Consider the following 27,175-nt stretch of genomic DNA (forward strand, 5'->3'; position numbering starts at 1 on the left):
AAACAAAAAACAAAAGAAACATTTGCTTCAGACATCCTCTTGTATAAATGACTGCTGCTCCTTCTGTGATCTGAAAGAGTTAAATTGTTTGTATATAAAGAATGGTTTAGCAGTGAGCTTTATTTTAATCAGTCTATCAGATAAGAAATGCTCCTTGGATCTCTAAAGAAGTTTCTTTGGTTGGAAGTTCATTAACTGCTTTTGTCTGGCTTGTTCGCAGCTTAAAAGAACGTATTAAATATACTTTGCCTGTTAAAGGAAAATTTTAATTTACAATTTATGTGTTTACTCTCCCTTCAAAAGAAGTGCTGTGTGGGTCTATTTCCAAACATCAGCAAGCATAGCTAAGCACTTGTCTGTTACATGGTTTCAATGGCATTGCTTTTGTGAAGTGGTTGTGAGAACTGCCACTTGGGAAGATGTGGTGGCTAACTGAATTAGGACCTCCTGCAAATGGAACTCTTTGAGACTCTCTAGCCTCAGGAGAGGCTATTTCAAAAGCTGTATTTAGCATTTTCTTTCATTGCTCTTGAACTTTAAACATTGCTGCGGTGGCAGATTTTCTTCTTCCTCATTTGGCATGCCGTAAATAAATCTGTGGGCAGGGTTTTAGTGTAACTTTTCACTCAGATGCAACACAAAAATACTCAAGAACAAAAAGGGGTGGTTACAAAGGGTTATTTATGACAGTCTGTTGATCTTCTGACTTGCTTGTGTTGACTTCTCCATGCTTGAGCTCAAAATAGTGTCAGTGCCAAGGAGCAGAACGTGTTTCCTTCGTTATGCCCTCTTCTGCTGTGGATTTAACCAGGTACTGCCCTTTAGCTCAAGTATGATACTTGAGTCTTCTGAACTAGCATAGTGGAGGGGCATTAAAAACACTTGCTTACTGGAGCCCTGCAGTGGGTTCACAAAGGCGTCTAACCTTGTGAGTGACGTCTGTGCGGGTGCAAAGCCTCCAGGAAGCCAGGTGGTGGAGAGGGGGGCCTACATGGGCACAGCTGGAGCAGAAACCAGGTAAAGTGCTTTGGAGGATGCTGCAGGGTCTATGCTGAGCGGACCGCGCCGCTTTGTTGCAAAAAGTGCAAGAGGACCTCAGTTTTGCTCAGAGGTTACCCCTCAGTAGCAGGTGTACTTGTACTCTCTAGCTTTGATGTTAAGCACGTAGAAGAAAGTAGACGAAAAGAAGCATTATAAAGGAAAGAGCCGTGACAGGTATTTGCCATGTGAACAGGCAGATCCCCGAGTCTAATTCTCCTTTTGCAAGTAGAGCCTCTCATTGAAGAGGAGCAGCATGAAGGTGTGTGTTAGTGCCATTTTAAGGTGACATCTGCCCTGCTCCTGTGTGTGAAGATAACCTTTAAAAATTCTTGTACATAGGATTAACTTTCTGTTTTCAGAGTATTAAAGCCAGAAGTTCAGTAAATGTTTGAAGCCAAGGATGATGCTTTATTACATTAAAAGAAAACAGAAGTTTTTGAACTGTTAAATACGACAGGATCTTCAGTGGCTTGCAAATCCTTTTAGTTTGTCAGGAAAACTGTGAAGCAAGTGTTCAGGCAACTGCTTATCTGCATGCAGCAAGCAGCTCTGCTGAAGTCAATAATGCAAATTGATTATTTTTGCAATACAACGGAGTCAGGTTTTTCAAATATGAAATACTTGCTTCACTCTTGCTCATCTGTTCCATCCCACTTCCCTTTCTCAATATCCTAGGCTAGCCTCAAACTCGTTACAAAAAACGTTGCCTTCTGGTAGTAATTTAGCGTTGTTTTTCATGGAGCCATGCAAGGGCGCAAAATCAATCCAGCAAATCATAAAACTTGAATAGGTGGAAACATCAGAAACGATATTAAGAATTTCACACAAGTTATTCAGTAGTAATAATAAACCTTTTATGCTTTTTGTTGTCTAGAATGGCTGTGAAAATGTGTAGTAGTCTGAAAACATAGCTTTACAGAGCTTTCTGCTAATTTTTTTTGTGGGGTGTATTTTTTTTTTTGGTGTTTTGTTTTTGGTAGAACTCTGTGCAAAGCCAGCCTGAATGAGTCATGTCCTGAAGTCTTAAAACAGGGGTTCAGCAAATGAGAATCTGGGAGCAGTTTAGGTAAACTTGAAAACTGGGTGTTTAAGGAGTGGGAAAATAATTTGATATAACTTACATTTCTCTTTTGAGTTGCAGCATTTACTTGTGCAAGGTGTGGCTCGTTGATGCTTGTATTGGAGCAGAAGCTGTTTTGTCTGGAGAGACAACCTGCAAGTGTCCTGGTGGGGGGCTCTGGGAGACTGGGGGCTTCAGCACTGTTAAATGTAAAGAGAAGGCGGTCTCTTCAGGATTTCAGAATCAATGTGATTGAGTTGCTCTTTTGTTTGTTTCTATTTAGCCATGCTGGTAAGTGGCTGAAAGTTGTGAACAGTTTGAAACCCTGTGAATGCTGTTTTGGCGTTCAGGCAGGGTTTAGAAATGGACAGTCCCCAGTGTGCTAGTGTGAGCTCCTCATACCTCTTTGGGATGTTTTTTAATGCTCGGTATTGTAATTCTGCATCACAGTCTTCAGCTACAGTCTGCTGTCACACAGCGTAGATGTGTGATGACCCTTGAAAAGTTAATTTATTCCTGCTTCTTCAAGTGGAAGAAAGCAAATTACCATGCTTAGTAAGGTCCCATTATCCAAGGTTGTGGGAAACACACAGTGGGTTAAAATCAGATGCAAGAAATTCTTAACACCCCCAAGACATTCACTCTGCCTCCCCGAAGGACAATACAGCCTTTGAGGGCAGCAGTGGAAGGGGCTCCCGAACTTCAGGCGTTGGATCATCTGCTAGGGCAGAGTGGTGTCTGGGGACAGAGGCCCTCTCAGCCATCCCTGGTCCCAGACGCTGCACTGGTCGGTCCTCCGGCAGCATCTGCACTGGGGCAGCGTCCGCAGGGGCATCGGAGCGGAGCAGACCCCGGCAGGGGTGATGCTGGGGCAGCCTGCGCTGTGCTGCACACCCTCTCATGCCTGAATGCAGGAGAGTGAAGTGGAAGCAGAGACCCTCATGCCCATTCCTGCCCTTCAGTCTCTCTACACCACTGAAATCCTCCTGTAATCAGTGACTTCGTCTTATTTTTTTTTTCTCTAGTACCACTGCACTGTGCAAATACTTTTTCCCCAGGGTTACTTAATACAGGTTTCCTGAATACCGTGTTTGCTAACCTCTGCTATGCCCAGTTTCTGTGACAGTAGTTGTAGTTGAACAAGCACAGAACTTAAAGGGTAGGACGATGACTTTCATCCATCATTTGGAATAGTCCATTTTTCTCATACGTGCCAAGGAACTGACAGGATGGCCGTCTGGGGGTGGGGATGACTGCTTTATAGTCTATAAATGTATGGATAACTGTAATCCTTAGGTGTCTGGAGTGTGTCCTTTTTGCAGTTTATGTCTATGTTGCCATTGCAGGTGATGCGACGTTTGACAGAGTGGCTATCTTTGCCACATCTGATGATTTCAGAAGCTCCATTAGGAGAAGATGCTGAAACTAAAAACAGTGACAATATCATCTTTGCTGGGCAGATTGACATTATTTAAAGCAGATAAACAGAGTAGGTTGTTTGTGCAGGTTCAAAGGAAAATTGGATCGTGAGAGGCTGTTGTCCAGATAATGCTGACATTGTGCCTTTTTTATTAGGGCATAATTGGATAACGTCCTGAAGGGTTATGAATTTCTGTGGTCTGCCACTCGGCAGAGGGCCTGGAACAGGAAACAAACCCAAATATGCTCGTTTATGGAAGTTCTTTGCTGTGGATAAGAAGTTTCTAGTTTCAGGTTTTAGCTTCACTGTGAAAGATATATTTTAGCCATGAAAGAATTAATGTGCAGTGTTTGTCCTGCTACTGGAAATCAGGCAGTGTGGTGTTCATGGGTAGGCAGTCAAGTGCTAGCAGGCTGTAAGGACAGGAGGTGCAATGCTGATCTTACCCAATTGTCTGGCAGGTGCGAGCTCCAGTGCCCAGACTTCGGTGGGGTTTTGCAGTAGGGTAGCTTAGTTATGCTGCTACTAAAGAAGATAGTCTTTCTTCTAGGTAGAAAAGCTTAGCCTCAGAACTGGTGGTAGGTGATGTTTTTAAGGCTCTTTCTGTAATATTTGCATCTCGTGCATTTTCTTTTCTTGTGCAACTTTCTTTTCTGAAGGTTGTAACTCAGGATATGGACTCTTAGGTCAGTGCTAGTGGAACCCTTCTGGAGATGCCCACCCCAGAATAAGCTGTGTTTGATGACACCATTTGGAGGCAGATTTCCCTGACGTTTTCTGTTTGCAGGAATTGCAATAAGTGTGTTTAAAGAGATAGTTAAAGGCAGTAAAATGATTTGAGACGTATGCTCATATAAGAATGGTGTTTCTCTGTACTCATACTACACCTAAAGTTCTCTTCTCTGATATTTTGAGGCAGTTTCAAATATTTGTCTGACACCATTTTAATTTTTTTGTTTTAAGAGTGGATTGCTGAATTAAGTTTTGTACGCACCCTTTGAACTAAGCAGTGCAGTTGGTGGCATGTACTAAGGTATTATTCGTCTCCTTGAGCAGAGAAGCAACAGGAATAAGGCTCCTATATACGCAGAAAGATCTGAACTTGTATTTCAATATGCAGTATTTGGGTTTTGGTAACTTCTAAATATCAAGCATCCATGAAATGGGAAAGCATTTTCAATATTTTGGTTTATATTAGTAAAACATCAACCTTCATCTAGATTTGATTTCCAGTAATTTCATGGATTAATAAAAGAATAAATTATGTGAATGTGTTCAAAATGCCTGAAATGCATGCCTAACTGACTCTGCTTTTCCTTTGCAGGATGTTGTCTGGGGGTTAAACTCTTTATTTACTGTAAGTAAATTAATATTTTGCATATCCACTTTCCTTTTTCCTGCCTGGTTTGGTTTCAGCATCACCTAATGTGAACCCTGTCTGTTGCCGGTTAAACCTAAGGTCATTATTTCCGTTGGCTTCAGTGATTGTTGTACAAGTATGAAATCGGTTTGTGCTTTTGTTTGTATAACTGCAAGACTCCTACAGATGGTCTGAAATGCCAGCTTTTTCGTACATTGTTTTTACTTTTGGTTCCAGATCTATTATGGGATACTTTGGTAACAAACTACTTGAGATCATCCACACAGTATGAAATGCCTTCTGTTGGTTTGCGGGAAATAGAAATTCATATTGCTCTGAGAAGGAATAATGTTGGTCTTACATTTTTTAAAAATTGTGTTTAGGAGTTAATGACTGCCCTGCAGTCTCATTCCTGTTTTGATGCTTACATTCCTGTTCAGGGGTCTTGGTAGCCACCAACAGAATTTGCGTAAACCGCGACTTGTCACAGAAATTATACCATTTTGCTCAGGGGTCCGCTTTTCACTCTTTTGCTTAGACTGACAGGAGCAAGAAACCTGTGCCTCGTAATTACAGGAGCAACTTGAAAATGGAGGAGAGGGCAGGAAACTGCAAGAGGCAGGCAGGAGGCAACAGCTGCTTTTGCCCTAAAAGCAGAGAGGGGCTAAGTCTTTATTGTACAAAGCTGCCTTTGAATTTCAGAGAGTCCAGGGTTATGGTCCCCTTCCACAGCCATTGCTGCTGGGCAGGAAGGTCAGGAGGAAGCAAAGGCGGGCACTAACTTGGTCTCCCCGTTTGTCATCGACTCCGGAGGCAACTCCCCCAGCGAGGGTGTACAGAGGAGGCTGTAAAAAGCTTTGGATGGGGAGCATCGCTGTGGGCTTCGCTAGCTCCAGCCTGTTTTCGGGGGAGAGCAGTGGCTGCACTCCCAGCCCTATCATCAGGATCATGGTGCATTTCTAAAATCTCTTGCATAGACCAAGCCAGTGACTGGCTACAATCTCCCAAGATTTCCTGACATCCGAAGGCTTGATTTGTTTCAACAACTTCTTTGGTAGTAAATTGATGTAGAAGATTGGAGAGCATTTGCCTTTTCAACAAAGAGTAATTGCATTTCACAGTTAGTCTCCCACTGCATGCTAAGTAACTGGAAGAAAGCGAAATCCACTGGAGGTACAAAGAAGTGCCTTCAGAGGCAGAACTGTGCGTAAAAATAACCTGTTGGGCAAACAGCCGCAAAGAGCGATGGTCACGTGTCGGAGACCACGGGGCTTTGTCATGGCCAGTAAGAGCTGTGCTTCCCAGCTTGCCTCTTGGATTCCTCTCCCACCCAGCTTCTTATAAATGATTGTAAAGCTGGCATTGGATTTTACTGGCCTTGCAGATTTTTGCGGGGTTTGCTTGAAGAAAGTAAGTGAAAACGAGGTGGATTGGTGTCCTGGTTTGAATGAAATGGGAGGTTTGCTGCTTGAAAACAAGCTGGAGAGTGACACAAGCCTTTCACACTAGTGAAACGATGGCATTTCACTGCTGTCACAGGCTAGCCTTAAATAGGGGGAAGTGATCTGGGCTGCAGGCAGAATAGGGGGGTGTTTGATACAGTGGTATTTTTTTTATCAGAATTCTTCCTTTAGCAGGGTTCCTTTGGTTTTAACCCTAGACTCTCTCCTTCTGAAGTTAATATTTATTGAGATTAAACTGACAGACCTGAGATTTATTTTGATTATTTCTGCTCCCTGGCCCCACGTGCCATTAGCTTTTGGAGTCTTCACACACTGGTTCCTCTCAGCCCTGCTTTTCCCATGGCACTAAAACTTTCCTGTTTGTCAGGCTCCAGGCTATGTAGTTTCTTCATGGAGGGAATTAAATTGCTTTTCTATGGAGATGGTATTGAGGAAGCTCTTCCTGCTTTATCACCAGGCTGTTTGCAGGGTTTTTTTTAAGGGTTTACTTTACCCTTGAACAAAAAACAACAGGAATTGTGCCTTTTGAAGCTTTGAATGTTCCTTCAAAATTTGATTTTAAACCGTCTCAGTTTTCAAACAGAAATGTATCACTGCCAGAGAGAAGTGTCACGGGGTTGTGTGTGGCATGCTGCTGTTGTCCTTCAGTTGACTTGTGATTTGGTTTGCAATCATCAAACTCATTTGCATCTACCTTTGGCAGGGATACCTATCAAGGTAGTGAGAAAATGGCACTGCGCTTGCTGGTCTTGTTTGCTTTGTTTCATTATCTTGTTTATTAGGGCTTTGGATTCCTTGTATGATGCAGTGAGTGGGAACTCTATAACGTTCTCTGTTTCTTTTCCAGGATCTTTTGAATTTTGATGATCCTTTGAATATTGAGGCTGCAGAGCATCATTTGCGTGACAAGGTGAGTCAGCAGTTTATTTAAAGCATGTTGTTCCTAAACAAATACACGTACTGTACTTGGCGATTCCCAGTCAGTCCTTTTAAAGCATTCGAGCTTGTACTTCAGGCAGTCGAGTGACTCACTGTACCAGTAACCAGTTATTCAAACGAAATGTGCTTTATCTGGGAAAGTAAACTCGGCACAGTAGTGTCATTCACCATATACTAGAATTGTTGACCATAATGTAGTCATATCCCTAGAATAGATCATCTTTTCCTTCTTGTTTCTGAGATTTTCCCTGAAGTCGTACATGTTTGTGCAGCAAATGGCAGTGAATTGGTTTGGCGCTGTTACATGAGTAGCCTTTGCCTTAAAAGGCCTGCAGAAAGTTCTCATCATTCACTGTCTTTTTCAAAATGCAACTTTTTTCTTTCTTTTTTCTTACATGTTGCATACTTTTATTAAGCCAGGAGAAATCTGGGCACGTTTGAAAGACAGGAGCGGAAAATTTATTTTCTTTATACTGATCCTATTTGTTCTGTGTGTAAAATGGACTGGGCAAAGCAAAACATGGTACTGATTAGTGGCCTGATGAACATCTGTGAGATGCACCTCTCAACTGAGATGGAGCATGGAGGCAGAGGTGAACAAAGTGCTAACTTCCCACTTGTAAGGATCTCTGAAGTCGTGTTGTGTTACGTTACGTAGATGCATACCTCAAGCGTATCAAAGTTACACTTGGCACGTTCAAGATCTCTTGTTTTAATTAAACTCTTCCAATACTTTTGTTGAAGTTAACCTTAAAGATTGAAGAAAGTTTCCAGGTAAATGCTGATTTGAAGAGTTCAATGAAAATGCAAAATCAGGCAGTGCACCTGATGTATCTAGTTTTTTCAAGAGGAAACGTCAGGACTGCAAGTTCATCTTGCTAATTTTTTCTTGTTTAATGAGATCTCGTAGCTATTCTGGTATTTGTCAGTGTTTGCAGGGCTGTGATGAGACTGCAAGCCTAAGGTGAAAAAAATTTAGTAGACACTTAACTCTGTGAGAGGGGTTTTTCTTTAATGGCTTTGTTATATCATTTTGGCAAAGAGTGCCAGGAAGCCTTCCAGGCCATAAAACTACTGAAAACAGTCACAGAGGGGATACAGCCTGAGAAACAAAACCAGCATAGTGAGGGTAGCAGGCTGAATCATTTTCTGTGTTTGCATTGTTAGACTGAATTATTCGCTAATATCTTGCCAGGGAAATTTGTAGCTCTCGGAATGGTGAGGCTGCACACCTATTGCTGACTGTTGACTTTGGCACTTGTTTTCTAACTGCCAGGGGGAGAGCGGTTTGTCTGGTGTCTGGGTAGGCTTTTGTAAGGAGAGAAGCTCCTGTAGCACTGGTCCAGTCTTGTGTCAGATGTGTGGAGGCTATGGTCGGTGAGCCTTACCAGTGCTTCGAGTAAGCTGTTAAACCTCAGACCAGACAGACAGTAATGTCCTTTTCCCAAAGAGTGACGGAATGCTAAGAAATCGCTGTCAGGTGTGTCTCAGCCTCATTTAGAAATTGGGAATCTTGGGAATCCACAGAAAGGAAGAATGTTACCTGTTTTTAAAAACACACCTCCCTCAAAAACAGAGAGGTGACCACTCAGAATTTGTACTGCTGCACTAATAGCATGGAAGGTTGTGGGGTTGGTTTTTTTTTTCCTCCAATAAAAGCAGCTGTGGAAGAAGTGAAAGGGAAATTGAGTGTTTTTTTGGACAGTCTTCTAAATTTAAAATATTTTTGGAAGGAACATTTTTTCATTTAGTAAACTCTTAAGTAGTCTCCACGGGTATCTGTTAAAATTCATGTTCTGCCATGTTAACTTTTTTGGCGGTTATCTGAATTTGGTTTAGGTATTTCATTGATAGTGACAGCACCAGGTAGTGCTGGATTTTCCATAGTATGTCTTACAGCAACATCAAGATAAAACCAATAATGCTTCTCTGGAGAGAATAAATAATGCAATGGAGAGAAATGGCTGCTTTTACAATTAGCCTCAAAGGATGCAATTGCAGCGTGAGTTAGTTTTTGTCTCTCTTGGACATAGGTGTCATACAGTGTTGTAAGCGCTTTGTTGTGAAGTGAAACTGCTGTGGTCCTGTCTCTTAAGAAAATACTTACAATGCACGGTATGATTAATACAGGAATGCTTATGAATTTTCCCTGAGACATTTTTATGTGTATAATACAATTATACAAATAGTGTATATGTAATATATATACCCGCATGTATAGTCTATATACAGAGATGTGCAAGTACATCTATATACAAATAGTTTTATATACAAACATCTGTGTCTAACAGGTACGGTAAGATGATTTTGGTCATTTGAGAGTGTGGTATTACATGGCTTTTAACAGCCAAAACAAATGTACATCGAGCAGTGGTTCTCCTGGAGCAGACGACTCGGTATTTCACTGATGTCATTTCAGATATCAAATCCTGGGATCGCTTTGCTGACATTCCAGGCTAAGTGTGGCTGCTTGGGAGGTTAACGGCTAATCTGAAGCCTGCCTCTGGTTATTGAAAATGTGAAACTGGAGTTTGTTCAGTTTTGTAGACTGGTATTTAGTCATAAAAAATGACTGCTGCCTTGCAGATGCTGGAAGAAGTCACATCATAGATATGAAATCATTATTGACTCTAGGAAAACAGTTGTAGTGTGAATGTTTGTATTGCAGATCAGGCTGGAAGGCACAGTTATCTTCTATTCCTGCATAAGGGACCTCTTAGTTTTTGCATTAAATCTATGGCTTGTGCCTTAGCACGTAGTTGTAGTCTTTGGGAAAGCAGCCTTGTTCTAAGGTGGAAAAATGATAGAAAATTCAGAGCTCTAGTTGTTCAATTAATTGCTTTTAAAAACTGTGTCTTAGCTGAGATCTGAGTTAGTGCAGCTCCAGCTTCCAGCCTTGGGAGGGCCTCCTTCAGCTTGAGGAAGGAACTGTGAGTTACTGAACCTCTTCCCTTGCACCTTCCTTCGGCCACCGATCATCAAGTCACTTTTAAATGAATGATTTTTTTTTTTTAAAGCACACGTGATTGTTTATGCAGCTTTAGTAATTCTATAGCTCTTCCCCACACACTTTGCAAGAGGTCAATAACTTTTTGGTACTTTGTACAATAAATTTAGGCAGTTATCAAACATCCGTTTTCACAAATGCTAGAAGAAGAGATTACCTCAATATTCAGGCTTGCTAGCCCCTCTACTTCTATATCCAAAGCCTACTTTCTTATCAGCTACAGAAATGATCTGGAGACCTATGTTTTAATTGGTGGTTTTCATCAAAAGGCCTTTTCATTCACAGAGGAAGCTGTCTGCCATCTTGTGTGACTTCAATTAATTTTTCAGGGATAGAATCCCTGTATTTGTGTGCATTAAATGGTACCGTTCAAGTGATTTCATTGTCATTGCAATTAATTTTGTAAGGCTTCAGTTCTGCCAGTCTTGAGTTTATCTTATGATTGTCATCAAGTGATGTTGGATCCTCCAAAGCTTAGTTATCTACATGGTAATTTTTTCCATATATGCAGTCAGATGTGCCCCCTTTCTTCTTCTGAGCTTAACCTGATGTTCTCTTGCCATGCATCTCCGAGAAGGCTCTGTCCTGTTGGTAGCCTCCTCATGAGTACTGGGGGCCTGCTTTTAGGCCCCCCCCGAAGCCTTTTCCTCTCCACCAACAAGCCTTGTTTCCTCAGGCTCTCCTCGCCCGGAGGTCTTCCCAGCAGAGCTGTCCCCAGCTCAGCAGCTGGGACTGTCCCCGTTCAGGGCTGAGCGTGTCCCAGGAGCCGGGCTTCGCATTTGGCCTTGCTGAGCCTCCCCAGGTTGCTGTCGGTCTTTCCTCCAGCCCATGCAGGTTTCTGTGGAGGGTGGATTTGCCCTCTGGCAGGTTGACTGCATCGTCTTTCGTGACTGTATTTCTGTAGACCTAATGCCAACTTCCACACTCAGTTTTTAAACTCCAACCTTCTTGCAAGCTTATTGACTGTGGCTTTCAGCATTTAATAATGTGTTCAGATAAAATTGTAGTTTCCCTTCACTCTTGCTTTTTTTCCCCCCTCTGCCTTCATTTAACTCATAATTGTTTCCAGCTTAGGGAAAATTAGCATTTTTTTCTTTTTGTAGTGTTGCTTTTTGGAACATTCCTGGTGCCCACATTGCACTGCAGTTAGGTCACAATCACTGGAAGATAAGCAGCCGTCCTCTCTTGGTTTAGAGCTCAGTAAATCAGAATAAAAAGATGATTGATGTCTCTATGTAAACTAAGCAAGGTGTTTCCCAACATTCAGTCTTCTCACACTGCTACAAGCTCATTGGTTTGGTAGTATGAGTTTTCTTGCTGAATTTGAAGAACCACTTACTAGTTAATTAGCTGGGGCTGCTTTGGATTGAGCAGAGAAGTCAGCCTGTCATTAATTATGTGGGTGGCCAGAGCCATTAGTGGTCAAACAAATCAATTCCATGGATTCCTAAGCAATGAGCAAGTGTTAAAGTTTTAATGACTACTCACTTAAAATGATTATGTGCTAAAAATTGTAGGATTTGCTGTTTTTTACAGTAAACAAATAGAACTATTGATTTGCTTTCTGTGGCAGCCAGGTAGGCTGAATACTGAAAGAATAGGCGTATACCTTGGTAATATAAAACCAAATTGGTGTGGTAATTCAGGACTTGTATATTCCTTAGCCAGAAGTTCTATGAGCACTGTGTCTGCTATTTGTTAGCTGAAATCTAGAAAATACTTTCCATGCATACATCTGTCGTGGTGGTTTTGAGATACTACTGCAGGACATTGCAATTCGCTGGGTTCCTTAAAAGCGCTTGTATTTCCCAGTAGTGGTTGCCTTTGCCAAAAAGCATTTCAAAGCCGTATGTGCAGTACACAACAAGAAAATTCATTACACCATTCATGTTGCTTAAAGTAGAAATGTTCTTCCACATATTCCTTAACTTTCTTGCTCACCGAGGCCTGCCATATCAAGAATGCTGATGCTGTGTTCTGTTGTAATTGTATTAGCCTGTAGTATTTGGTGCAATTTAAAAGGCTAAAGCAATTTTTGTCATCCTGCAGATTAGCAAACATTCATTTACTTGTTCATCCATGCAGTCTTGAGTTGTTTTAATAGCAGAAGCTGAGTAACATAGCCCTGTGTTTTTTTCCTGCACGATCTTTTCGTCTTCTCCGTGAAACTCATCTGTCAGTGTTCAGAGCATGGAAACGCTTCCTGCTGTGTCATTGTGAAAGGGCAAGATAAATAGCACGATGGGAGGGATTTTTTCCCTCTTCTGAAAATCGAGCATGTCTTCTTTCATAGGACGTTTACCAGGAGCTTCAAAGTACCAAAGCTGAGAAATCTAATCGGAATAAATATGCATTTGCCAAGGATACCTCTTGAACACAAATGTTTTATTTAGTTGAGTGAGTCCTGATTTTATTTGCATCTTCCTTGGAAAGCAGCAATGTATGTTTCCGATTGTAGAGTACAGGAATGCACTGAACAGTAGGAGTGCCACCTCTCTTCACTACCTCCACATAACTGGCAATTGCGTCAAAGGAAAATCATTCATGCCACACTTTTGTGGTCCTCTTTTTGCTTGTCCCAGCCAGAGGAATGAGGGCTGTTGTCAGACTCAGTGTAATTATTGCTGGAAACACCCAGTTTGCTCCTGGATGTGGAGGGGTGAGCATGCTGCTTCCAACAGGTACTCCAGGTACCGATCATCCCTATCTCTGCCTGCATTGTTGTGTTTCCCAATTGTCTGCCTGGTTTTAAAGAACACGTAGCACAGCAGCGCTATGTAAAAGGGGTCTTGGTTTTACCTTTTTTCCCCCAGCTATCTTCTGCTGCTGTCAGCAAAGGTAGTTTTAACTGTTTCCCTGCCTTTTCCATGGCTAGATCAGTAGCAAAGCTTGTAGCTGTTGTTTTGATACTTAAATAGTGATTTATTGTGCATAGGCTTGTGGGGGGGAGTTTGGTCCATCTGTTTTCAGGTAGAATTATATGCTGTTATAATGTAGATGTGTTTTTACTCTAAGGAAGGGGATTGTAAGAGAATATTAAGGGGAATATTCAAAAGAGTTGGAATTTGTGTATAACAAACTGCAGTTAAACATGACAATTCATAATGTTCTTATGGCTGTCTATAGTCTTTAATAGATCATCCTTGCATTTGTGGTTTCTGGTCCTGCTCAAATCTTGTCATTGTGGTTCCTCACCACAGTAATGCTAGCACACTAGGAAAAACCCTCCAGAAGACACCAAGGACAGTATTGCCAGCCTCTTTTCACCTGGGATAATGCTACATTTTCATGAACTGCACTCTCAGATAAATCACAGAGTCAGTGCTGGCACCAGTGATATGAGGCCAGAAGCTACTGGGGAAGAGGAGTGGTGGGGCAGACTTTGCCTGCTGTCACTTGCATGGTGCTATGACAGTTATTGAATCTTGTTTCATTTCTCTTTTTTTTAACAAAAGAAAATACGTTGCTGCTCGGCTTTTGCGTTTTTTTATATTCAAGACTTCTCTTGGTAATAAAGTAATTTCAGGATTGTTTCTGTGGAGATGGACATATAATGTTCATGGTGTTATGGCATCTGAAGCTGCCTCTTAAGGTTTCCTCTTAGGATTTTAGTTGCCCTACATAGCCTCAGTTCCTTAGGAAACTAGGCTTAAGAAAATAAAAGCTCTCCTCAGTTGCCTGCAGTCTTTGGAGGTTGTTCTAATGAGTCTTCTGGGAGGAGTATTTTCCTTGAATTGCTTGAGGACTGTCATCTTGCTTTACAAGTGAGAGCGCTAATCTAATTGTATTAGAAATTGATAATTAGGAACAGTTGCCGACTACATGTTTCACTGAAGAGCTTTTATAACCTTTCATAATTGTATGCAGGGTTTTTTGAGTCCTTAAACAGCAAACAGTTTAGGATTTTTATAGAATAATCTTATTTTCTCAACTGGGCAAGAACCAGCAACACCTGACAAAATGCCAGTGCCTGAGACAGATTCTGAGAGGACATTAATCTGTCTTCTGAAAACAAGTAAGTCATTGAAAGAGAAAGTTGTGACCAAGAGGTCTGCCTGTAAGTAACGATCATAAGTAAGAAATAAATACAGAGATGTCTGTAGAAGATCTTTAGGCATCCTTTTGGAAATAATGGTAAGTTGAATTTCCCCCAACATTGTCCATCTGCATCAAAAGCTATTGTTGCCCGGCATAGCCTCTTTAGTTCTGGAGCCACCAAGAGCCAGCAACAACTTGAAATTGTAAAAGTTCTTTTTTGCCAAAAGTGATTTCATCCTTGCTGGGGGTTTTTGCTTGAGGGGTTGGGTTTTTTTGTGATTTTGGGTTTGGTGCTTTGTTTGTTGTTTTTTTTTTACATCAGAAATCACAAAGTCTGGTTTATGAAGCACATTCTCAAAGTGGAAAGGAGTTACTCTTCTTCAGTCTCGCCTCAGGTTTTATCAAACACTATAAATCAGTCTGCCACACAGACTGGGAGCCCTGTGCTTTCCTTTCACAGCTACCCTGTGGGGTGCTAAATACAGAAGCTGGCAGGTTTGGGATCTTTCGTCTCTCCTGAAGTTTAGAATAATTTTGTCCTCAGACTGATAATGCCTTCAGACAGTTAAAAAGTCCCAGAGCTTGCTGCCTGTGCATCGTTTCAGATTTGATCCTTCTAAAGGCTCTTCCAAACGAATGTCATGGCCAGCTGTACTTTTATCCTCCTGGCTTTTTATTTCTGTGCATATACATAATAAGGGCGTAATTACATTTAGATTTAAGACTACCTTGAAAATCCTTTCTTCTGCGTAGCTAAGGAAATGCATTTGAAACTGAATAGTGTCTTCAAATTTGGATTCTTCTTGATCCCTTGCCATTGATCACTTTGAAATTAGTTTTCTTCTATTAATGTAATTTCATATGTCAGAAGACTAGTCTGTTTGAAATGTTATTTGATGCATCTGAATGAAAAGCACAATAAAAATGCTAGCATGTCGCAGATGTGTTGGATCCTCTAAGCAGACAAACAGTAACACAAAAAATAAAAACTTGGAAGTTTGAAAAAGAAATCATTATCTATATTTCTTTCTCAGGTCTTCTGGTTTCAAGTAATTCATTTAACTGATCTTATGGTAACTTCTCTGTTTCTTGGTCATACCTGCTTTTTTTTTATTAGCATTTTTATATCAAAGGCATTTGAGCATACTTTTGAGCACTTAGCTCGCTCAGCTCCTGCAGCGATCCTTGCTGTTCAGAACAGCTCAGGTCTCTTCCCTTGCCACTTCTCCAGAACCATCCCAAACTCCACAGAAACAGAAGGAGCAGCTGGCAGTGACTGCCAGCCAGTGCAGGCTCCTTTACAGATCAGCGTCTTCAGTGCAGATCGACACCTTTGCTTACTGAAACAACTGAGTGATGTGAACTGTTGCCCTTCAGTTGAGACACTAGCTAACATCTGTGTTGGAAACGAATGAAGCATCTTCAGGAGGAGTCTAATAAATAATTTTTTTCCTTACCTCCAGGCTGCTTAGACGCTGCTTTTTTGGGTTTTATCTTGGACTTTGCGTAAAACTCAAGGACAGAGCGGCTTAGTTCTTTGAGACTTAGACTGGAGAGCCCAAGAGCCGAGGTACTGTGACCATTGTAGCGAATGCATCATTTAGTGCCTCACTGTTCTTACTTGAAGCATTTGGGTTGCTTCACCACTTCATAAATGGAGACTGAATGACCTGCAAGAACATTTTTCCCAGCTTTGAGTTAATTGGGTTTGTGCAGTTGGAAGCAAGAGCTTTGCTGTGGGTGTTCTTCACTGGGTTTTCTGCTTGCTAGATTTAATTGTTAGCAGCTAAATATCTTGAAGTAAATCTGTCAGAGAATAAGAAATATTATCCCCTGAGCTATAGTGACTGTTGGTGAATTTGGGTGCAAAACAGTTTGTTTGGATAGTACTCACCAAAATCATCCAAAATTTTGTAAAAGACATTTCAATGTAAAAAATTTATACTATATCAAATATAATAAACAAAATTTCATGGTCCACAGATGTTGCATCATCTCACTGTACGTTTCAGAGGAGATATTATTTGCAGTAAAAAGGGCTAGAAATACCTCTAAACAAGCATTTTACTTTCCAGATAATTGAGTTATGACATAGCTGTGTTCCTTTGATGGGTGGTGCAGCTTGAAGAAACTGAAAACAGTTGAAATGGTTTTATTTTGCGTAGTAGTCAAAAGCATATGGGTAGGTCAAAAGTCAAATACCAGCTCTGTATTACCCAAATTTGTATGCTGTTTCTATCTGAATGCTTGTTGCTTTATTGTATTGGGTCTAGGCAATGCAAGCCAGAGGTCTTTAATGGCAAACTGTTTTTTTGAATGCCTTCCCCAGGAAGTTTTTAAAAAATAATGCTCATTTAATTCACTAATGCATTATTTTAGCCTTATTTTTCTCTTTGTCAAACTCATCACCATTGCCAACAGTTTCCCATGACAGCTATACATTTTGTGATATTTTTCCTTTTTCCCAAGCATATCCCTGTGAAATTTTGTGTGGAAACAGTGCTAATGATACTGTAAGAATTCCAGTCATTACTGTTTTCTTGTTTTTTGAAGCTGAAATGCTTGAAGTTTAGTGATGGCACAAGACAGCTGGTAAATTAGCCTTAGAACAGAGAAACTTTTTTGAAATAGTTTACTTGAAGTTCATTTCAGGTGGTATTTAAAAAAAAATTATTAATGCATTTGAGCTGGTGCAAGAGGAGCAACCATGCCTGAGGTCGGTGGTGCTGGATGCCCAAAGTGGTGGGGAGAAGCGATGGAGCGTGCAAAAGTGACTTGCATTGTCACATTACACGGTGCGGAGGGAAAACCTTTGCTTTGCCTGTTTCTGAAGGTAGCGTACTAAGTCTGACTGGTTTTTCTTTGCACCGGTTCCCTCAGGTGGAGGGAGGAGAAGAGATGCTTCTCTGAGACAAAGCTTCTTAAGAGCTGGCAGTACTCTTCCCCCACTGTGGCAACTGGAGGAGCTGCTATGGGGAAGCAGTAGCCCTAACTGGACATCACGGCTCTTCTTTCCATTTGGTGCGGGAGGCTCTTCAGTCCCTTCTACCAGATTTTACTGAAGAGCCTTCTCACTAAATTGTCTTCTGCTCTTTGTTGTAATAACCTTGACAGTTCTGTTGGGTGGGAATGCTTTTGATTAAAGTGGAAATTTTTGAGTTTGCAGCTTGGCTAAAGAGGCAGTCGTGCTTCTTGGTATCTCTTCTGTATTCTGTGTTGTGCTTGCTACCTTTTCACTAAGTAGTGTTTCCTGCATACATGGTCCAAGTGAAGTCCACTAGGTGTTGTGGAAACATCTGGCGAGGTATTCACGTTTAGAAGAAAGCATTTACAATGCCCCTGTGTCCAATCTGGAAATCATCACTACAGTGTGCGTGTTTGTAAGTGGAGGGCTCTGAATTCAGAGTCCTCAACTGCTGCCTTTTTTAGTACTGCGAAGGCTTTTTCCTACTCATGGAACATAAGTGGGGATTTAAAAGGTCCGTACAGTTTCGTGATCCTCCCTCCCCCCAGCTTTACAAGCGTACCTATATAGGTCAGAACACGTTAGAGTCCATCTTCCAAGACGTGTCTGTCTTGTCTCTTGCTTTGTTGAATGCCAGGCTCTGTCCTGTAGTCCCTTACTGAAAACATCCAACTGTTAGATGCTTTGAAGTTCTACCAAATTATTTTTAAAAGGTTATAAAATGAGCGCATTCTTGTATGGTTTTTGAAGTTTGTTCCCTAAGTCCTGGCCAATAGCATAATGGTACAGCCAACTGAAAGCTGAAAATCTTTTAATAATAAACCCCTGTGCTCATGTGTTAAGCCAAGCGAATGGAGAATGTAGGTGATCAAAGCATTTGGCAGCTTCTAGAGGATAGTGAGAAAGCATCTTTATCAATTATTGGCAGAGCAGAAGGATCAGATTGGACTTTGACACAGTGGTAGCTTGGAAAATACAAGCTTAAGTCATCTGTACCTCTAAATGTGCAAAGTGCCGGATGCCCTCAGTTTCTCCTTCAATTAAAAGAGAATTGAGAATATTCAGAGTTTTTCAGGATGGGTCTTTAATTTTGCATTGATCTTTTAGCAGCTGTTCCACAAAATACCATTAGCTAACTGTCCTTCCTCCGTTTCAGCATGACACATGAAAATGTATTAACTGTTCCTGCGAGGCCCAGGGGTGTAATGAAGTGTGAATACAGATTACCTGCCGTTCATTCCTGACTCCTGTGTGCAAGAACAAAGACTGATGGCAGTATGGAGAGGGATCGCAAGCTGTTAGCGACATGCTGGTTTAACGTACCCTAATGTAATCTTGCATAAATGAATGGAGATAAAAACAAAATGTAACTTTGCTGTTACTAGAAGCATGTAATATAATATCCAGCTCCAAGGTGATGTGGGTAGCCTGGTATTTTGCTAATTGTTTTGCAGAGAGTTATGAGATCTGGCATGTCACTTTACTGGCCTGTGTCCTGCTGCGTGCTTGTCAGAAATTTCAGTCATGACTGACAGGTCTGCGCTGCTTGCTTGAATTTCTGCCTTCATCTGATTTATTTTGTAATGTATTGAGACAAGGTAGCTTCCTTCGTTAAAACAACTCAAGGAGCGACAGATGCACGCACACCTGTCATGCAGAAGCAATGCTGGAGAACTTTGGTATGAACTCATCAAAAAATGGAGACAAGCAACATCCTCCACCTTGTGCAGAGTACCTGGAGGCGCTGGTTGTGGTTGTTTCTTGATTAAAGGCAGAGATTCCTTACTTGCACTCTTCCACATCCACGGTGTGAGCCTCTGCCAGCGCTTTTGGGTATGGTGACTGATGGCTCACTTGACACAGCATGAAGGGATAGTGTCTGACAGCATCTTGCTTGTTGTGGTCTTAGATACGAAACCAAGTTTGCATACATGTCAGTCAAGGGAGAATAGCACACTGACTATTTGTCAAAATAATCTGAAATTTCATTTGATGACCTGTTGAACGTGGCATAAAGTGATAGATCAGCAATCAACAAATTTTTCTGGAATCTCTTTCCAGCACCATGCGGGTGCTGACTTCAGTATTACCTTGTTTAGCTGTGCTTTCGTTTTGGTAAAGTAAATGGAGAGAGAGGAGTGGGTTGGTTACAGCTGCCAAGTGAAGTGTTGTCAGGGAGTGGGTCTTTTCTATGGATTCCAGCCCTGTGTTGGCAGACTTAGGAGGAAACTATCTGAAAACTTCAGCTTGTCATCGTGTACTACCTACCTTGTCAGTAGTGTGAGTATTCAGTAACAGAATCTATAAAGCCAATTTTTTTTTTCTGGTGTCTTGAAAGAGTTTTATTTCAATAGTGAAACATTTACCATGTACCCTGCAAATTACTTTCCATGTAACGTATTTTATTAATCAGCAGAAGCTACAAATTAAGTTACTACATTTGAGCCTGTGGCCTTCTGTTGAGTGTATGGATTGACCATAGCTGCCATTCTTACATATATGTGGTCGTGTGGCCAGCCCTGTCTGTTGGAGTCACCAGTTGTTAACGTTGACATTAATTTCAGCAGATTGGCTACTGGGTTTTAGCACTGGAATAAAATCAGGCTTTCTGTGAGTTTCATAGGAACAGTTTTAACAGCCATGTCCAGAGCCCTTTAATCAAGCATCCCACTGGATTTTCTCATCTGAGAATATTGTAAGGAAGCTGGTTATTACATGACGACTTCTCTGATTAGGTAGCACTTTCCACTATGTCAGCTTATGGTCAGACACTCCGATTTTGTGCTTAGATTACAGATATTAATCCCAGAGGACTGGACAATTTCTTTTACCGTGTTTTATTTGGCTGCAACAACAGAAGCAACTTTTAATGGTGCTGCTGGCCAGAACAACCTGATGGGATACATACTCGCCAGCAGTGAAATCTGCAGGGACGAGATACCTAACGATTGCTGTAGGTGTAAGTAGCTGGGTTTCGTGCATTACCGCAGTGTAGCGCTGAGCTAACACTGCCGGGGTATTAGCATATCACTCAACTAAAAATAAGTCCTTTATAGCTTCCAAAGTACTTTCAGTGCTTGTTGTAGAAAACAACAGCTGCTTTTGATTCTTTAGTATCATTGAGCATATGAACCTGTGAGCTGAAATCCCTCTTGAAAAATAAATAGGAATTACATTTAGTAGGAGGAAGAAGCATTAAACCAGGCTTGGACGTATTTTGAATATTCTGTTTATTTCATATTGTCTGAAAATTCACAGATGTCTGTCTGCAGAGCTTAGATAAGTAACCCTGAAAGATTTAACAGACAACAACAAAGATGATCCTTTGGTTTAAGACTCTTACTTGCTTTGTCAGGAATGAAAACTAATGTTTCACCACTGCAAATTTTTTTTTTTTTTTCTCCACTGGCTGCAGTCAGGCCACTCTTTTCATCTTGTCTTAATTTTTCTTATTAGTAGTAGTAATTGTAAGTGATTTCATTTTGATATCTTTAATAATAAACTGAAGAAATAGATTTAAAGAAAAATAGGGTGGGTTTTTTTTACGTTTAATATCATGAAGCTGGTTAATGTTGGTTTGCAGTAGAATTTGTAGATAAGTTTGACACTTATTTTTGTGTGACTAGAATAGGATATGATGTCTATGAATTTAGTTTGATCATCCAATATTGCAATTTTGAGCGTAGTTTCTTGTGGACAGGATCTAGTTATACAAATTGTCAGAGCCCTGAAGCAGGTGAAGACACATGATCATGGTAAAGAGAACGTAGTTACCTTGTCTCACTGCCTAGGTAGCAGGGGGCCATAGATGTTTGGGCATTCTCAGTTCAGTGTAAGCCACTGTTTAATTTAATATCTAATGCCTAGATCTTATTTAGGGCATTTCATCAGGAGAAATAAAGCACACGGATGGAGAGCTCATCACGTTTTTTCTGCTTTGCAGGTGGGAATGTAGTGATGTAGAGAGGGAAATGATTCAGCCTGGGTAGGACAATACAGCAGTGGGGGTCTGGGCATGCATTTGGATACTCTTAGTCCTGGATTAATACCCTGGCATTTAAATTGCATTCTGTTTCTTATCTCTTCCATAATTTTGACTTGAATGTGCCTTAGTCTTGCTGTAATGATCCTACACAGACTAGCGTTCTCACCTATTTTATCTCTGCTCTGACAAGTTCAGTTTTGAAGGAGTAAAGACAGACCACTTTGCTGTGCTGCTCTTCCTGCGTGTAGGTGCCAAAGGTTCCTGTTACACAGAAAAGCTAAAATTCACCAAGGAAGAAGTAACCAATTTTGTAATCTAAGCTTGACATTCTACTTTTTCTATCTGCCTGCAAAATAATTTTTCTGGTTTTTGGAACTGAGATTGGACTGTGGTTTAAATCAGCACTGTGCTGCCCTGACTGCAGTCACAGCTGAGACTTTTGTCCTAGGGGTTTTCTTTCTCACGTCTTAGAAACTTCAACCGTACAATCAGCCCATGTTTGTGATAAACAAAGTAGAGAATGTTTGGCAAGGAAGTCAGTGCGAGTCTTAAGACTGAGTCCCTAACAGTAAGTAACTCTCGTGTCTAAACTGGTTCAGATAGCCATTCTCCCTTGAGGAGCCCCTCTTTGGCAGTGTGCAACACTGACAAAAAGAGGCTTCACCTGGGTTTTTGAAACCATTCTCCTTGTGCTGCTGGGAGGAGAGTTGCTCTTAATGGCTTGGCAGTGGCTCCACACCATTCATTCATCCTTATGATGAACGGTTACTCATCTGTGATATAAATTACTATATTCTACAGGCAGTCCCAGCTGTAAATCCTTGGCTGAAAGGAAATTCTCTTGTGTGCAATTGAAGTCAGTGGCCATCTTTTTAAAAATAAAAATAAAGCCTGCCATCAATAGGATTAATTTCCTGAACAAGGCAGCACAGTACAGATAGCTACTAAAATAGGTGAAAAGGAAAAGAAAATTTTTGCCCTGATCATTAGAAGCAATCAATTTCACGTGATTAATGTAAATTATTGTAAGTGGGGAGAGATACAGAACTGCAGGGCACTTCAGGTTTAAAGTAGTTTTTTGACTGAAGTTTCCTAGACTGTAAAACTGTAATTGAGTTGGGGAAGGAGGGGAATACATCTATATATTATAAGCTAAACAATCTGGTCTTGAACATATTGGAATATGAGATAATAGTAATTAGGTGTAGAACAAAAGAGTTTCTATGCAGTTGAGAGTAAAGAAATTACTGAGTTGACAAGCCCTATGCTTTCCTCCTCCATTCCTCAAGACTAAAAATTACACTTTTAGCAAAATGTTCCTATCTGTATTGCATTACTGATATGGATAAATGTGTCAACCTCAGTGCCCCTGTAGTTTTTGAAGGATTTCTGTTTTCTGTCCTTTCACTTCTCTTATAAGAGTTGGATATTGTTTTGGAGACTGTCAGTCTAACATTCTTGTAACAGCAGCAGAATAATTTGAAGGAATGTAAAATAATAGATAATGATGAAGTCGAGTAAGGAGTCACTGGAAAACTTTGCTAGGCAGTTGGCAGCTTACATGAAAATAAGCTTGCAAGTTAAAGGTCTTGATAGGAACATTTATTTGTTCTTTCTTGCTTATGCCCAGTGTAACCAAGTAAGCAGTGATTCTGATTCACATTAGGAGAGCTTTTGTTCTGTAACGGTGAGTGTTCCAGCACTTCATCCTTGAGACATTTTCAGGAAGTATTTCACAGAATCGTGAAGTCGCTGAGGGATCTCTGGAGATCACCTAGTCCAGCCTGTGTGCTCATGGTACAGTCAGCTGGAGCAGGTTGCCCAGGACTCTGTCCAGCCAGATTTTGATTATCTCCAAGGACAAAGACTCCACAACCTCTCCGGGCAACCTGTTCCCATGTTCCGCCACCCTTACAGTAAAAAAACTTTTTCTAATGTCAAATAGAAATGTCCCGTATTTGAGTTTGTTCCCATTGCCTCTCACCCTGTCACTGTGCACCACTGAGCAGAGCCTGGCTCTTTTTTCACCCTCCCGTCGGGTATTTTATCCCTTGAGGTCCCCCCAAGCCTTCTCTTCTCCTGACTGAACAGTCCTGGTCAGTCGCCCAGTCTGTCCCCGTGTGACAGATGCTCCAGTTTATTAATCATCTTTGTGGTCCTTTGCTAGGCTTACTCCAGTAAGTCCTTGTGTCTCTGGGGAGCCTGGAACTGGGCACAGCACTCCAGGTGTGTATCATCAGGCCTGAGTGGAGTGAAAGTATCGCCTCCCTTGATTTGCTGCCAGTGCTCTTCATAGTACAGCCCAGATTGTAGTGGTCGTCTTTGATGGTTCATGGTCAGCTTGGTGACCACCAGGACCCCAGGAACGTTCTCTGCAAAGCTGCTTGCCACCCAGCCAGCCCCCAGCACGTACTGGCGGATGGCATTATTCACAGGCAAGACTTTGCATTTCTCTTTGTTGAACTTCATGAGGTTTCTCTCTGTCCAATTCTCCAGCTTGGCACAGTCCTTCTGCATGGCAGCACACCTGTCTGGTGTGTCAGTTTTATATCCTCCTCTCAGTTTTATATCATCAGCAAACTCTACTGCTTCATCCAGGTCATTAATGAAGAGATTAAACAGTATTGGCCCCAATATCAACCCCTTGAGCACTGCAGTAGGACTTTGTGCCACTGGTCACAACACGCTGAGCCTGGCAGTTCAGCTGGTTCAGTCTACTTTGCTGTCTGTTTCTGTAGTCCATACTTAATCTGTTTGTCATGGAGCTCCACTGAAGTGAACTCTTAGCAATTACTTTGCTTTTTAGTCTTTTTTGGTGTTGTTTTTTTTTTTGTAGAGGAATAAGGCTTATGCAGTGATGCCACCCATCTGTCCCCTTCCCTCATCCCTGCCTCCTCCTCAATCCCCATAGTTTTTGAACACACACACACACACATGCACGCACGCAGCAATTTCTGTCAAATTTGACAGAGCGGCAGAGTCTTTACATCCAGTTCCCATAACTATCATAGAAATTGTCAGCAGAAGCAAAGAGAGGATGGTCCATGCGTGAGCCACCAGGAAAGTCTCCCATGCAAGCTCAGCCAGGACCCACTGCGAGTGGGCTGCCGTCAGGCTCGTGTGGGCACCTGCAGCTTGGTGTGCAGGCCCTGTGATTTGCCTTGCGTTCGGCTGGTGGCGAGGAGACCAGGGTACAACCCAAGAGGGCTGCAGGAGGGCGAGGGAACTGCAGCCCGTGCTGGGAGAGAGGAGGTGGTAAGGAGTATCAAGGCAGAGCTGTACGGGGGCGGGGAGGAGAGTAATAATGATAATCTGTGAATCTGTAGGCTGTCAGGTTTTTCTGTCTTTGCTTGCTGAATATGTCTTTTAAAGCCCGCCCTTGATTGTGCTAGATATTCCCTAGCTGTATGGGTAAAAATGTGTGGGTTGCAAACAGAGTTGCACACGAAGTGAGGCTTTATTCTGGTAAAGAGAACTACCCGCAAGCTATTCAGTTACCACAGGGAGTTCCATTACTTCGTACTGATCATGAGATCTGCATATTATTACTTTCGTTTGTCTCTTTTCCTCTTCTGTATTTAGCCACATTTGAAGTAATTGGTAGTCAGACTACTCTATGCATTAATTTTTAGGGGATTTTTGCACAACTCTCATTTTTTTATTTTCAGTACTGCTGGCTCTTACTCCAACAGTAGAAAGATACATGCTATTAAGATTGCTTAAGAAGTAATTGAGGTCAAGGCTTTGAAGCTACTGATTCTTCGTCTTGCGTTATTCTCAAGGTTTACAGAAAGAGTGGCATTGTAAAACCCACTGTAAAATTGTATAACGTCTCATACTAGCTGCTCCGCTTGCGTGCGTTCTGCTGTTCTTTTCATAGTTTCTGAACATCTCATTGGATTACCTCTTACCATTTTTTGTTATTTTCAGTTCATCTGTAAACTGGATTTCTCCTTCTCTGCTTTCACTCTTCCACATGATCTTGGAATTATTCTGATGCTAAGTGTTTGCAAGAAATTATGGTGAAAAAGAAGGTTCCCAAGAGTTTGCTGGGGCTGTGGAAGAGAAGGGTTTGAAGTGATACAAATGCTTCTGTATACCCATATAAACAGTAGGAAGATACTGTTATTGAAACTTAATAGCGTAAGAAATGTTTTGCCAAATGAGATGATTGCTACAATAATTCAGGAATCCCTCGGTCTTTTACTGGGTTTGCTGATGCTTCATCTTCAGTTGAGGTGCATCAGGAGATTTCAGGACAGCTCTCCAGACAGTTCTTCCTGCGGAATGATCCAATTAATCTTTGCAAAAGAAATGCCGAAAGACATAGGTAAGCTGTAACTTGACCTCTTTACTACCTTTCTGTCTTCTTTACTGTTTTGATTCTTCTTGCTGTCTGTTTATTTTACCAGGGATCTCAGCTCGTTGTCCCAGAGCTTGTAGCACTGATCCATCATACTTAGAAGTCTGAGTAATTGCTTTGTGGGGTCATCATTACAAACAGTATTTGTAAGAGTTGGAGTTCTTGAGACTGGAGTGCCAACTTCACCTTTCTTTTCAGTGCTACCTTTTGTATTGCAAACACGCAGCAGATTTCTCCAGCCGGGACAGCCATCTCCATTCCTTTGACCCATTCTGAGTGCATTTTCTCCCAACTGGTCTGCCAGAGAGACTCAGAAAGAGTTACCAGGATAGATCTGGGCCTCCAGGAATGCCTCAGGCTTTTGATTTGTGGTCTGGGTCCGAGAATTTATGATGCAAATTAATGTTTTCATCTTCAACGTGTTCAGTGCTGGACTTTGTCAACAACTCGGTTGATGCAGCTGGCTCTTAGCTCAAGGAAGGGTGGGCAACAGAAAGGCTCTTCAGAACTTGTCAAGACAGGGATATCGTTAGAGCTGACGAAAGGAGGCATGCCCAGATCTTGCTTTCATTGTGTTTGCTTCAGGCTGGCTTTGTCAGGCCCTCATTTTTTACATTGTTGGCATTGTAGAATATTTGAGTCAGGGTTGCTTAAATTAGCATGGTCTCATCCTTGCTGTGCTGTTTTACTTACTCATGTTTGAGCTGCTCTTGGACTGGAATCTGTCTTTGTCCGTTGTCTAGTATGAGGCTTTCCACTTAACCTCATTCCCTTGTTTAAATTGATCGCCCTGCAACAGCCTTTGACATCCTGAAATCTTTCTTCCTAATAGGAAGTAGCTGGTTCTGAACATTTTCAAGAACACTGCTTTTTATTTCTAACAGTACAAAACTGTGACGTGCTGAAAGCATGAGAGTTTTTAACCTTCTTGAAGTAAAATAAGAAACTCACATTTATTCCTGGATACAGAATCAAGTATCTATTCCTGATTTCTTCTAAAAGGGGTTACGAAACATTGAAGAATTGTTCTAATTAAATTCACCCACAAAGTCTATCTGAGGAATTGAAGTATATATTCACCTTTGGCCAGATAAACCTGTCATCTCGGTGTAAACAAACGGTTTTTTCCCTTACTTGTAATGAATCCCACGGTACTCGTAACTGATCCAGAACTTGCAGCCTCGCTTCCCTGACGTCTGCTGCCACCGCTCAGGCGTCAGCTGCTCCACGCACCAATTCGATTTCCTGCCGGCGATGGGGATGTGCGCGTGTCGCTGTGATGCCACAAGACGTCAGCGGGGCGATAACCGACAGTTGGTGTGTGCGTCATTGCCTTTGCCTTCCCCAGCACCTTCAGATTGCTGGGTTTGCAGGGCGGGGGAAGAAATCAGAGCTGGACCCCCAGCATCTTCATTGTCCTGAAATTCTCTTCAAGCTGTTAGTTTCAGGCCAAGGGGTTCCAGCCAGTCCGAGTGCCTGTGGATGCCACATTTACAGTTTAGGAGTTGGTGAGCAGCAGAAGGAACTTCTCAAG

At 41.6% G+C, this 27,175-nt stretch overlaps 1 protein-coding gene across 3 annotated transcripts in view; it reads left to right on the forward strand.

Moving 5' to 3' along the window:
• The window catches only part of UBE2F (ubiquitin conjugating enzyme E2 F (putative)), an 85,773-nt gene that overhangs the window by 49,067 nt on the left and 9,531 nt on the right, over positions 1–27,175 (forward strand). For all 3 annotated transcript variants that reach the window (XM_075430731.1, XM_075430732.1, XM_075430733.1), the window contains 2 exons: positions 4,846–4,878; positions 7,192–7,254. In XM_075430731.1, the coding sequence (XP_075286846.1) occupies positions 4,846–4,878; positions 7,192–7,254 (96 nt within the window). The remainder of the gene's footprint in view (positions 1–4,845; positions 4,879–7,191; positions 7,255–27,175) is intronic.

This window comes from Opisthocomus hoazin, chromosome 9 (assembly GCF_030867145.1).
Source record: "Opisthocomus hoazin isolate bOpiHoa1 chromosome 9, bOpiHoa1.hap1, whole genome shotgun sequence".
Classification (NCBI taxonomy): domain Eukaryota; kingdom Metazoa; phylum Chordata; class Aves; order Opisthocomiformes; family Opisthocomidae; genus Opisthocomus; species Opisthocomus hoazin.